This window comes from Ranitomeya variabilis, chromosome 3 (assembly GCF_051348905.1).
Source record: "Ranitomeya variabilis isolate aRanVar5 chromosome 3, aRanVar5.hap1, whole genome shotgun sequence".
Taxonomy (NCBI): domain Eukaryota; kingdom Metazoa; phylum Chordata; class Amphibia; order Anura; family Dendrobatidae; genus Ranitomeya; species Ranitomeya variabilis.
Genome location: NC_135234.1, coordinates 716,380,068 through 716,393,721, shown reverse-complemented (window position 1 = coordinate 716,393,721; position 13,654 = coordinate 716,380,068). Strand labels below are relative to the sequence as shown.

Genomic DNA, 13,654 nt, shown 5'->3' with positions numbered 1-13,654 from the left:
CATAATTGCCCCATTACTTTTGGTTCCTTGAAAAAGAGAAACTGTAATTCCTAACTCTTACTCCAATTAAGATGTAAATACCCTCAAATTAAAGCTGATAATCTGCACTTAAAGCTCACATTGATTATATAAATGTATATTGAAGATGTTTTGGTAAAAAGCTAAAATGCCAAAACTTGTGTCAGTGTCCAAATATTTCAGGACCTAACTATATTTAGGAAAATTGCACCAGTTCCTGCCCCTAGGACACCACAATATTAAAAAAGTAGAGCCCCTTTAATTACTTCTACTAATTCTCCCAGATAAAACCCGTCTCGCAGGCTGACTTCCTGCCTGTTGCATCTTACTGCATTCTTCTAGAAATCCCTCCATATTGAAAAAGGGGTGTGTAATTCTCTATATTTCAAAGAAAAAGAAAAACACATGGTCATTTCAGTCCAAGAGTTAGAGGAAATGTCAATAATCACATCTAAGCTTGTTCTTTAATGTACAGTATCCGGTGGGCTTCGTAAGTGAATCTACCCTGAATTTGGAAATGGCTCCTAACAGTAACGAGGATATAAATGTCTGAGCGTTAGGCAAAAACATTAAATCACCTGAGAATAATTATTCTACGAGATCCTTTATATAGACGCAAAAGAAGACAAACACCTAATCAGTGGACGCCATTGGGGTCTCTCCATGATGGCTTTTCTCCCTTGTATACACATAAAGGCATATGGTCATGTATTCATGGAGAAGAACGTATACATATGTCGATGAGGAGAGAGGAAGTCAAACGTGCGGCTCTGTGAAGTCTCGAGTGGATTATGAGACCGTAAAGAAATACTACACAGTATAAACCATTCAGCTTTGAAAGAAGAGACCTTGGCACGGCCTAAATGGAAAATTTTCAGCCAAATGTTGCTAAATAAGGCCCCGCTGACCACTAATGACAGTGTGGCCAATGTTCAGAACAGAGAGACTACGCCAGGAACGGCTCTGTGTGCAATATTAATGATTGGGGCTAACGCGTTTCACGATTACATAAGGAAGGAGCGGAAACATTGATGACAATTGTCCCAATTTTTCTCTATAATACATTTTTGTTCATGTAGAGCAAAGATAAAAAAGCCGGTGCTGGGATATAAATGTATTTACCAAGAGGAAAAAAAAGGTAAAAAATGAAATAAAAATGTTAAAGGAGATTACGTTCCGCTCATTTCTTTTCAAAGCATGTTCTTGTATTTCGTATGAACAGGGGGAAGGCATGTGTAGAGCGTCCCGTGCCAGGAGGCCTGTAAGACGCCCCTGTGTTACACGCTCTCGGCCTCGTCTGGCCTAGGATTAAGGAGTAAAATAATTGTGTGTGGAGAATAAATAGAAAGATGAAAGCGGGGTTGTTATACAAACATATCAAAAAGTCAGGGCTGCGGGTATTTAGCAAAGTGGCTCGTTGGAAATGGAAGAAACAGGGTTGTCGGACACAAGGAATGATGAAATTATGACTCATACACATGGCCTCTCACAAAAGATCACAAATTGCCTCAAGAGTCTTCAAAGGACTCATTTCTGTGCTGGATGAAATTATAGAACTCTGGTTCTGCAACTTGTGGTTCTACAGCAACAACTGCCGCCTGTCGTACTAAGTGTTGTAATTTGCCTGAAGTTTGAAGGTGACTGGTTGCATTCCAGAACCATCAACTAAATGACTAAAAAACTTTTTTATTACCAGGTTAAACTTTCTGTTATGATTAGAATTAGTTTTTTCGCTAGATTTTTATAGCGGTCGGAGGTTTACTTTTTATCGTTCACATAGATGTAAATATAAAAGAGTAACAAAACTTTTTTTTTTCCATTTTTTATAACTTTGTACAAAGTTATAAAACTTTGCAAACGACTGTATTTGAAGATTTGTCTTTATTCTTGTAAATAATAAAAAAAAATTATATACCGTAAGTGTTTTCCAAACCCCTGCTTCTCCCTAGTCTATTTCAATACCTCCTGCTACATGGATATCAGAGCATACCCATTTGGAGTACAGCTGATGGCAGTGATGGGTCAGCGCCTGGCTCCTCCTCTGAGCGTTGTGCTCATCAGAACTATCTCCTGCAGCAGCATATCCTCAGAAACCATGACCCAGGTGCTGAGCCCATCACTGCCATCATCTGTACTCCAAATGACTATGTTCTGATAACAAGGCAGGCAAATAGATGGGGGAAAAGCAGGGATTCAAAGACGCTCACATGCATTTTTTTTACAGGAATAAAGAAAAATCCCCAAATAAATTGATTTGCAAAGTTGTATAACTTTCCGTGCTGGACAATATCCATAGAAGCTTATTTACACGTTTCCTTGTTCTAAACTGCTGTGACCAGATTGAAGAGTATTCTCACTGTCTTTATTTCACCACCTTTGCCCAATATGACATATGCAAGTCAGTACCAAAAAGTAAGATGGGCAGGGGCCAATATCATACGTCGGACCTCCTCAAATCTGACAATCTAGGCTTGTTGCCTCTGATAGATGTGAGCACGGGCCACGTGTATGATCACATTATGCAATTATGTCAAGCTGCAGGGATGAAATGAGGACAACAAATTAGTAGTCACAGTTTAGAACAAGGAGATCTAATGACAGGTTCCTTTAAAAAAAAAATAACTTGCTGTCTGCCTATAGTCACCACTAGAGGGAGCTCACTATGTACTGTGAATACATTGCATTCAACAACAATGCAGTCTGCAGTAACTTCCTAAGCTCCCCCTAGTGGTGGCAGCAGGTATACAGCATGTTTTATTCCCATGTAGGTGAATTGGAGCTTAGTATTAGGGAAAAAAAAGGATCTATTAATTAATATAAAGATTATAAGGTGGAGATTTCCTTTAAGTAAATGGCAGATAATTAAATAATTAAGCATGACTTGATAAATATATACACACGCAATAGATACAGAGTCTGTGCATTAGCAAATAAAACCTTAAAAAATTGGCAAAATTACCTGAAATCTTCAGAGGAGCGCTCTCTCTCAAATTCTGGAAAGTGGCTTCCAGGTATGTGGAAATAAGAAAAAAGGGTAAAATACATGGGGACATGTTTCTTGCACGTTTTAAAATAACTTTCTAATGATTTTAATCCAAAATCTGATTTCCCGATAATAATCCATAAAAACAGAAATGGCAGAGTAATGGAAGTAATCATTTGGAATCGGCAGCTGCAGAAATAGCACCAAAAGTTCCAATTTCTTCTGGACATATTTAGCAATGCAATAAATCCAGATTTCATGTGAAATTGCATTAAAAGGCTGAACGCCATATTTATTAAACTCTGAGCTATTTTTTTCTGCAAAACACTGTGGAATATTTATTATGCTCCATGTGCCAGAATTCTAAAGCAATTTATATACAGTAAAATAAATGGTCTTACGTGCCTTGCATCACATTTGTTATACGTGTTAGACACAAGGGTAGAAAAAATAAACTCAGCATTGTATAAATTTATAAGAGTTAAAGGGAATCTGTCAGAATTTTTTGCCATTTAATCTGAAGCAGCATGATGTAGGGGCAGAAACCCTGATTCCTGGGACGTGTCACTTATTAGGCTGTGTCCTGTAGTTTCAAAACAATCAATGTTTTATCAGAAGGAGATTATCACTACAGGACTAGGTTACAGGTGCAAGGCAGTCCAGCTAATCTGTGTAACCGCGCCCCCACCACTGATTAAAGGCTTTCTGACAATGTACAGTGTAAACAGGAAGCCAATCAATGGTGTGTACGGGGTTATACAGAGCTCAGCATTCAGAGAACTGCTACATCTGCAGCAGAGAAAATAAGGATTGAAAACCAGCCCAGTAAGTGATACATCACTGGGATCAGTGTCTCTGTCCCGACATCAGGCTGCTCTCAGATTCCATGACAAAAACCCGCTGACAGATTCCCTTCAAGATAGGACAACAGGCGTCAATCTTGGCACAAATGTCTGGCACAAACTAAGCCAACTAATAGGTGGTGTAATATTAGTCTAGAAAGTTTAAAGAAACCAAATTTATCAAACTGTATGGGGCGCCGTGACAAAGGTGATGCGTTATAAGACTGTCCAGTCTACATCTGCACTATCTACAAATGAAAAATTGGATTGTTTTAGTAAATCTGCCCCAGTGTGTTTATGAGGGCAAACACTGTAAATAGTTTTTATTAGCTCAAATCAGTCAGGTTTTATCAATGCTATATAAATGTATATACATGTATAAATATCTCCCTTAAAGGGATTAATAGGGTGAACTTTTAACAGGGACCTCTGCTCAGGATTCCCCTTTATTTGTCATAGTTATAGAGCTGCTCCTCTATTATATCAAACAACAAATCCCATATATAAGATAATTATGGGGCTACAAGAGATACAAAAAAAGTAATAAAATAATAGTTTTTATTTAAATCATTTTAAAACCACAATATTATAGACAAAAGCAGAAATGTCATATAAGGGAGCAAAACGAGGGAAAAGCGGTAAAATATCAAACCACAATGTATTAATTAATCCACTCAAAAGGTTAAATAATTATTACTTGTATACTAAGAGTTTGCCACAGGAGATTGGCTCAGGCATCCCTTCACCTCGACGCGCGTTTCGCCACCAGCTTCTTCCGGGGGTGGGTAATAACTATTTAAATAGTTATCTTTGACAAGCTCTGTACTTGGTTGATAACATAGCATTACTTATGTAAGCATTTATTTTCTGATCCATCTTGTTCATGCTGTTAGAAGGCATATAACGGTATTCATCTTCTTGCCTCATGATAGAGTTGCCTGTATGCTTTCCACTTTAAAATAGGTCTTTTGAGTGGATCAATTAATAAATTGTGGTTTGCTATTTTAAGGGAGTCACTGCACTGTTATCTTTAATCTTTATCCCTCATTTTACTGCTTTTCCCTCATTTTGCTAGGCATCCCCTGTAGCGTATTTCTGCTTTTGTCTTTTATATTATGGTTTTAAGATGATTTAAATAAAAACTATTATTTTATTACATTTTTTGTATCTCTTCTTGTACCCTCATATGTATCTTATATGTGGGATTTGTTTCATGTTGAATGAAGTGCTATCACTTAAATTGGACTTTTTTTAATTCCATTACTCTATATCGTCAGCCACTAACTTTATATACGATAGACCGTAATATAATCACATTATTTAGCGTATTCTAATCCAGTGATGACCTATGGTAACAGATTACACACAAACCTGTGTCGTCTGATGCTGAGATCACACTCCTTTCTCTTACCAGCATACATTTTGGATAACTGTAGGATCAGACTACACAGAGATTGTTTGTTGTCTGCTACCAGGAAGACGCATTATTCTGCCTAGGAGCTGTATACATAAAATGATTAATTTTGTCATAAAAACCTCTTGCAAATGCACTTATTTTTGGATAAATTGAAACAATAAAAAATAGTGAAGAACATCCTTCCCCTTAAACTCTTCTCACAATTAATTCATAGAAATATAATTTATTTCAAAATACTTTAAAATAGCAACAAACATTGATAAAATAAATCAATAAGAAAAAATGAAGGTCCAGAAAAGGAAGATGAGATACACAATCTAATCTGTTCTATGCGTCACCTTGTTATTCCCGGCGTTCTACCTTAGAAGGACCATATTGATAAGTCGGACGCCGACATACTTACCCATATGTGATGCCACCGATGCTGCATTTCTTGAAGTGCATTACATTGCACGTTAACGTTCCAGTTTTGTCTGAGAACAAGTATTTAACCTAAAAGTGCAGGAAGAAATAGATATCAAATACTGTCAAAACTATTTACGTGAGACGATCGGGGGTTTGTATTTACGCTGGACACATTGCTGTAAATATTTGGGTGTAACTTTCAGTTTCGGGTACATATTTGGTGAATATGACAAAAGGGAATAATTTGTTCTATTCACTTTACAAACTTAAGAAATAAGTTTATTACTTTCTTGTCATTCAGTGGAGGACTTTCTGAATGCATTCATCCTATTACATCCCTAAAATTATGCTCTCTGGTAACTCCTAACAAACTATTCAGTATAAACAGACGTCCACTGATGAGAAATAATAAGGTGGAAATATCTGTATACCAGTTGGGATATTATTCCTAAAGCTGCAATTTTCTTTTGCTGCCAGATGATGGCAGTATTTTTAATTGTTATTTTCGAAGGGAATTTGAAAGGACTGTAGTGAACAATTGTGAAATTTGAATGTTCGAGCCCTGAAGATTTGCTCAAACCCAAGGCCTTATTCAGACGTCCGTTTTTCACGTACATGGTCTGTGTTTTTTCACGGATAGAATATGTAGCCATTATAGTCTATGGGGCTGCTCACATGTCTTTTTTTTGCAGACCGAGTGTCCACACACAAAAAAACAAAAACGGAGACATTCATTTTTGCTAGGTATTAATATCACCCATTGAAATCAATGGGTCCAAGAAAGAGAAGGAGAGCACGCAGATGGTATCAGTGTGTTATCCAAGAGCTGTGCGTTCCTTACTGTCTAATGGGTAGGAGAAGCTTGGAATCTTTTTTTGCATACTTGAAAAATCGTACAAAAATGGATAAAAATTGGATCCAGCAGACGGATGAAACACAGAAATCTGAACGGACGTTTTAGGCCGGTTCTGAACCCGAATTTAATAGGCATATATGAGTGGATTGAGTTCGGGTCAGGAGACCCGGAGTCAGTGTGGGAGTCATGGCTCACACACGGACAGTAAAACATAAATGTGTAAAACTAAGGTCTCATGTACACGGTAGAACATCAGAGAAAATAACGGCATTAAGTACAGGGATTGTGAGGACTGGGATAAAGTTATTTTCTTAGATAAAATTCCATCAGACTGTTTGGGACATCTAGAAGAATGATTGTCCGGAGAAGAAAAGTTGAATGCTACCACGAGTCCTGTGTCATGCCAACAGTAAAACATCCTGAGACCACCCATGTGTGGGGGCAATTCATCCATGGAGGGGCTCACTCACAGTTTTTCCCGGGAACACTGCCATGAATAAAGAATGGGATCTACCGTATATACTCGAGTATAAGCCGAGATTTTCAGCCCATTTTTTAGGCTGAAAGTGCCCCTCTCTGCATATACTCGAGTCATTGTCCCAGGGGGTCGGCGGGGGAGGGGGAGCGGCGGCTGTGACATACTCACCTGATCCCGACGCGGTCCCTGCATCTCCGATGGTCTCCGGGCGCTGACAGCTTCTTCCAGCATTGAGCGGTCACGTGGTACCGCTCATTGCAGTAATGACTATGGACGCGACTCCACTCCCATAGGGGTGGAGCCGCATAGTCATTACTGTAATGAGCGGTACCGGGGACCACTCAATGCTGGAAGAAGCTGCCGGCGCCGGAGACCATCAGGGAAGCTGCCAGGGACCGCGCCCGGAGCAGGTGAGTATAATGGGGAGAGTGAGCAGCATTGCGCGATTCACCTGTCTTCGTTCCACCGCCGGACTCAGTCTTCCGCGTCCTCTGCTGTGAAGCTCAGGTCAGAGAGCGGGATGACGTGGTTAGTGCGCGCAAAGACACAGCAGCGCCCTGCGGTGGAACGAGGACAGGTGAATATTGCAAGTGCCGGGGGCCTGAGCGACGAGAGGTGAGTATGTTTTTTTTTTTTTATCACAGTAAAAGCATATGGTGCAAATATCTCTGGAGCATCTTATGGGGCCATAATCAACATTTGTGCAGCATTATATGGGGCAAATGTCTCTATGGAGCATCTTTTGGGGCCCTTATTAACCTTTATGCAGCATTATATGGGGCATATTTTAATATGAAGCATCTTATGGGGCCCATCATGAACTGTATGGAGCATTATATGTGTCTCCTGATTCAATATGGATATTCAAAAACACTTAACCTACTGATATCTCAATTACGGTAATTTTACTTTTATTGGTATCTATTTTTATTTTTGAAATTTACCGGTAGCTGCTGCATTTTCCACCCTAGGCTTATACTCGAGTCATTAAGTTTTCCCAGTTTTTTGTGGCAAAGTTAGGGGTCTCGGCTTATACTCGGGTCGGCTTATACTCAAGTACTGTATATACGGTAAGTATCTTCCAAGAGCAACTTGTCCCAACGATCCAGGAGCAGTTTGATGATGAACAATGATTTTTCCAGCATGATCAAGACCATGTCACAGGGCAAAACTGATAACTAAGTGGCTCGGGAAACAAAACATTAAAATTTTGGGTCCATGACCAAGAAACTCCAGATCTCAGTCCCATTGAGAACCTGTGGTCGATCCTCAAGAAGAGGGTAGAGGAAACAAAAATTGTGAAAAACTCCAAGCCATGATTAGGCAAGAATAGGAGGTCATCAGTAAGGGTTTGGCCCAGAAATTGATATTCAGCTGCCAGGGCGAAGGGCAGAGGTCTTGAAAAATAAAGGACAACGCTGTAAATATTGGGACTTTACACAAACTTGATGTATTTGTGTATAAATGTTTAAAAAGTTCTGAAATGCTGATAATTGTACTTCAGTGACCATAGAAACATCCAACTAAGAGATCTAAAAACAGCAAAGCAATAAACTCTGTGAGAACCCAAATTTGTGACAGTCTCAATACTTTTGGCCACGACTATACATGAGAGAGAAAGAAGCCACATGGATCTCCCCACCTGTCCCAGCTCCTCATTCAGGTTGGATGTTCTGGCCATTGCGGGGGTGTCTGTCTCTGCATAATACATATCTCTATCCTGGAACAAAGAGGAAATCCACATTAATAATTCATGCTGGGATTACCCCTGACATCCATGACTGTATTTTGCTTAGGAGAATTAGTTTTAGTCTAAGCACATAAATCATAGTGTTGCATACCACATTTAGGGTCGTGCACCCTGTGCCTGTAGTATATAATAATAATAATAATTTTATTTATATAGCTCCAACATATTCTGCAGCGCTTTACTATGGTCACACCCTGCAAATCAGTGGTAATAAAATATCTCATATTCAAGAAAGCAAATTTGAGCTATCCTACCTATCACCCAAGTGCAAAAATGATGGTTTTATTCAAGCTGCATTTTTTCAGCAAGTGTCAGCATCAAAATACGTTGTTATGATCTGTTCTTATTGGGTTTTTCTTGTTTCTTTTGTGTGTTTTTTGTACAGATTTGACATAGCTTTTTCAATGCATTTTTCTAGTCCAGGAACACTGGGATTCCGCATTTAAAATTGAAACTTAATTTTTTATGTGTATTTTTCAGCCTATAGGGAAAAAAATGCACCAAGAAAACACCAAAAAAGATGTAAGACCCACTGAAATGTATGGATAATTGAACTCATAAATAGATATCATATACAAAAATGGTTAACTAAATAACCATAGGAGTACATAACCTTTAAAATTATTTTTATTAAATTAGATATCGTTAAAATCAGAAATTAATTGGAAACAAACATGCTAGTGGACATGACTAAAAATGGGGACGCCAATCCATATAATATAGAACGTAGTAACCAGAAAAGGCAATAATACAAGGGGGTAAACGTTCCCCGACAGGTTGGCCAATAATTAGAACTGGTGGAAGCGTGCCCGTCGGGACCTGTTACATGCTTGTGAATTATTATTGTAAATTATGTTTACCTGTAGACATGGTTTAGAGGAATGGACTGCTGCACACCTCGACGCGCGTTTCACCGCCACCTGCGGCTTTGTCAAGTTTAGGGAGGGTACACAGTCTGTCTTACTTCTGTACCTCTGTCGCCATTTCTATTATGTACTGATTTATGTGACCTTGTGGATTATTGTTGTTATGTATTGATGAATTTCTGTATTCAATAAATTTTGATGAGCTGTGGATTCTATTGCTTTTTCTTGGCCTCTTAGGTTATTTGAACTCCAGAAGAGGCAGCTCTATACGCGGGCACCGGTTCTCTTGGCATTATCGTAGGTAAAGGTTTCTGAAGATGACATTTATTCTTTGAATAAAGTCCACCATCGATTTAAGATAAACTTTTACTATATGTATTACTCACCCAGTTAATGAAAAGAGCCTGAGTGAACTTCACCACCTCCAGGGTCACCAGGAGACTGATGGGGATGAGGTTGTTGTACAAAATGATGAATGTGAGTAGATTGTACCCAAAATTATTAGAAATTGCCTCTGTGGAGAGAAATGGACCCAGTGAAACAACTGATTGCTTGTTTAGGTAGTATAACAATTATTGTGATTTTGACAGTGGTCCCTATGGCATTATTACATTTATTGTATGGATTACAACATGGCTGTGTTCAGAATTAGCCAATCACGTTTACACTCATCTTACATAGTAGTCAGTACTCGACTGCCATCATTTACAGTCATTCTGATTAATCTCATATAAAGTTCAGCTGTTCTAGAAGGACTTTCCTGACATTCTCTTAGTTGCATTTTACATGGTCATGTCATATGCAGCATCAATAGTAAAACAAGTGCAGGAGTAAACCCGCAGCGGAAACCGCAAGGCAAACCACGATAAAACGTGCGGTTTTGCCCTGCAGATTTATCAAATCCGCTGCGGGAGAACCCGCAGAAGACCCTTCCTACGTGTGCACATAGCCTAACAGGGGTGTGTAGACTTTTTTTTTTAAACATAATTTTTATTGATTTTTTTTTTAACATAACATCGGATAGGATAACATAGCCTCAGCAATGACACTGTAAATTACCAAAAGTACATATAAATTCCACTGTACATACATCCTCACACTGTGCAGCGTCTTAATTTTCTCTTTTGGTGTCTCATTTCCTTGTTATGTTCTCTGTTAATTTAGTCATATAATGCACAAAGCAGTGCCGTTGTAAAATGAATTAATAATTGACAATTGGAAGATAACACTTCTTTTCTGACAGTCCAATAAGAAGAGACCATGTCAGAGCTGCTTCACCAGCCATACTACAAAATATCTGCAAGATATCACATGACCTTACTGATTTCACTTGTCAATCAATTGGAATGTACTGAGAAGACCGTGAGATCATGCGACATCTGATGTAGTAAATCTACTGTGACACTGTCCTCTCTCATAGGGCAGTGAGAGAGACGAAAAGAACACACTGTGGTAGATCAACTCACTCGGCTTTTTAAAGAGGTAGTCACAAGAACACTTTCTGTTTAAGTTTTTAACTGGTTTATTAAAAACATATTACATAAACCAGTCCAAAATTAGGTAAACAAACATGGCCCTTCTGGCATAACAGGAAAAACAAAAATAGCATACAGTACAGTGTGTGTGGCTGCGGGGATCCTCCCGCTCAGGGGAACAAAACTAGGTTCAGTTCTCTTTAACACGAGCAGTACTCTGGAGTTCTCATCTCCAGACACACTGAACACTGAATGAGTCCAAAGGCTGCACACTGACCTTCTGGACCACACCCTGGGGTGGAGATATGGTGAACAGCCTCCCACCCACTCTTCAGATGTTCACAAAAACCCAGTCCATAATATGGCCGATTAAACCCTCTCAGCACTTAGTGTGCTAGAGCATTTTTCCAAGTTCATATCACTGAAGCTAACATCCTCAGTAACACATATCTTCCCTTCAGTAATTTACCAGTTGTCTTCTCACAACACTTTGTGGTGATTTGCATAAAAGAATCTGCATAGCATAAGGATGTACAGTATACAACTATGGTGAATATTAAAGGGTCCAGACAGGTCTTCTTTAAAATGTTTTCTCTTGCACCAATAGAGGAGCTAATTTTAATACATTAACAGTATGCAGTAAGCTCATAAGCTCCCTCTAGTGGTGGCAGCAGGCAGGGAATTTGTAGCACTACAATAAATTAAGCAATGCATTATGGACTAAATCGAAAATAAAAAAAATGATAATTAAACTTTCACTAGGCCAATAATGAATGAACAAGCACCAGACATTACATGGTAGGAACTTACCATTAGCATCCAGATACCAGTTAGTCTCCTGATATTTCCTGTTCCATAACAAAGCCCCAACAGAGCTAACAAGCGCCATGACCAAGAGGATGCAGAACAGGACCAAGATCTGTACGTTGGTGACTTTCTCTACGTTTGACCTCTTCAGTGGTGCCTTAGTAGAGTTCTAGAGAGACAATAAGGAAAATGACACCCAGATGGTCCACATGCTATGAAAGTCATAACACCATGCAATTTTGCATTGGACGGTCCTCAAATAAAAAAATTCACTCCCATCAAAGTTTTTATCCTCTTAAAGGGAACCTGTCACCCCCAAAATCAAAGGTGAGGTCAGCCCACCAGCTTCAGGGGCTTATCTACAGCATTCTGTAATGCTGTAGATAAGCCCCCGATGTATCCTGAAAGATGAGAAAAAGAGGTTAGATTATACACACCCAGGGGTGGTCCCGGTCCGGTTCTGGTCCGATGGGCATCGCGGTCCGGTCCGGGGCCTCCCATCTTCTTAAGATGATGTCCTCTTCTTGTCTTCATGCTGTGGCTCCGGCGCAGGCGTACTTTGTCTGCCCTGTTGAGGGCAGAGCAAAGTACTGCAGTGCGCAGGCGCTGGGCCTGTCTGACCTTTCCCGATGCCAGCACACTGCAGTACTTTGCTCTGCCCTCAACAGGTCAGACAAATTACGCCTGCGCCGGAGCCGCAGCGTGAAGACAAGAAGAGGACGTCATCCTATGAAGATGGAAGGTCCCGGACCACAACGCCCATCGGACCAGACCGCCCCTGGGTGAGTATAATCTAACCTCTTTTTCTCATCTTTCAGGATACATCGGGGGCTTATCTACAGCATTACAGAATGCTGTAGATAAGCCCCTGATGCTGGTGGGTTTAGCTCACCTTCGATTTTGGGGGTTACAGGTTCCCTTTAATATATTGTAGCCATCATATTATATAGCACTGTGTCCTTACAATTTCTCTTTTTGCCTTTCTACCCAGATAATTCTTCTCTTTACATTAGGTCTATGAAATCACGTGATTAAAAACTGATGAGCTGAATCCTTCTAAGTAGAGTTGAGCGACTTTTACTTTTTTAGGATCGAGTCGGGTTTCGCGAAACCCGACTTTGTCAAAAGTCGGGTCGGGTGAAATCGGCCGATTATTGCGAAAAGTGGGGATCCGACTGAAACACGAAACCCAATGCAAGTCAATGGGGAAGCAAAGTCGGCAGTGAGTGGAGGACAGGAAAACACCTACAGTGCCCATTTTAATGCCAAAAACATCCATTCTTGTTACTTAAGCTTGTCAATCTTAATTTACCTTATAATAATAGTTAGGCATTGAAAATTGGGGGTCATTTGGCTAAAGTTGTGGGGGGGGGGGAGGGCTGGCTCAAGTTTTTCGTGGGCCCAGGAAACGTGGACCACGTCACGGCGGTGGAGCAGGGAGAGGTAAGTATTTCAACTTTGCAAGTGCTGTGATCCTGAGCAAGCAGGGGGGGCACACTCGTTCGTATTGGCACTGGCACAGGGCCCCTCAAAGTACGGCGGTGTGTTTGACGGCGGGGGCGCCTCCCACCGGCAGTGACACTTTTGCGTACTCTGAGGGGCCCTATGCCAGTGACGTCGCCAACGAGTATGCCCCCCCCACCTGATGAAGGAACCTGCACTTTCATCTGCACCTTCCTCTTTGTCCCCGTGTAAGGTGGTATAGTATGCGGGAAGGGGAACCTGACTTTCAGCAGGGTCAGATTCTGGCTCTGTAG

At 40.2% G+C, this 13,654-nt stretch overlaps 1 protein-coding gene across 3 annotated transcripts in view; it reads right to left on the bottom strand.

Moving 5' to 3' along the window:
- Positions 1-13,654, bottom strand: part of ATP8A2 (ATPase phospholipid transporting 8A2) — a 1,034,865-nt gene that overhangs the window by 697,892 nt on the left and 323,319 nt on the right. For all 3 annotated transcript variants that reach the window (XR_013224076.1, XM_077298312.1, XM_077298313.1), the window contains 5 exons: positions 11,901-12,066; positions 10,002-10,129; positions 8,642-8,719; positions 5,664-5,752; positions 2,978-3,022 (listed from right to left, as the gene is read on the bottom strand). Coding sequence is in view for 2 of the 3 variants with exons in the window: in XM_077298312.1 (XP_077154427.1) it covers positions 2,978-3,022; positions 5,664-5,752; positions 8,642-8,719; positions 10,002-10,129; positions 11,901-12,066 (506 nt within the window). In the remaining variant the exon portion in view is untranslated. The remainder of the gene's footprint in view (positions 1-2,977; positions 3,023-5,663; positions 5,753-8,641; positions 8,720-10,001; positions 10,130-11,900; positions 12,067-13,654) is intronic.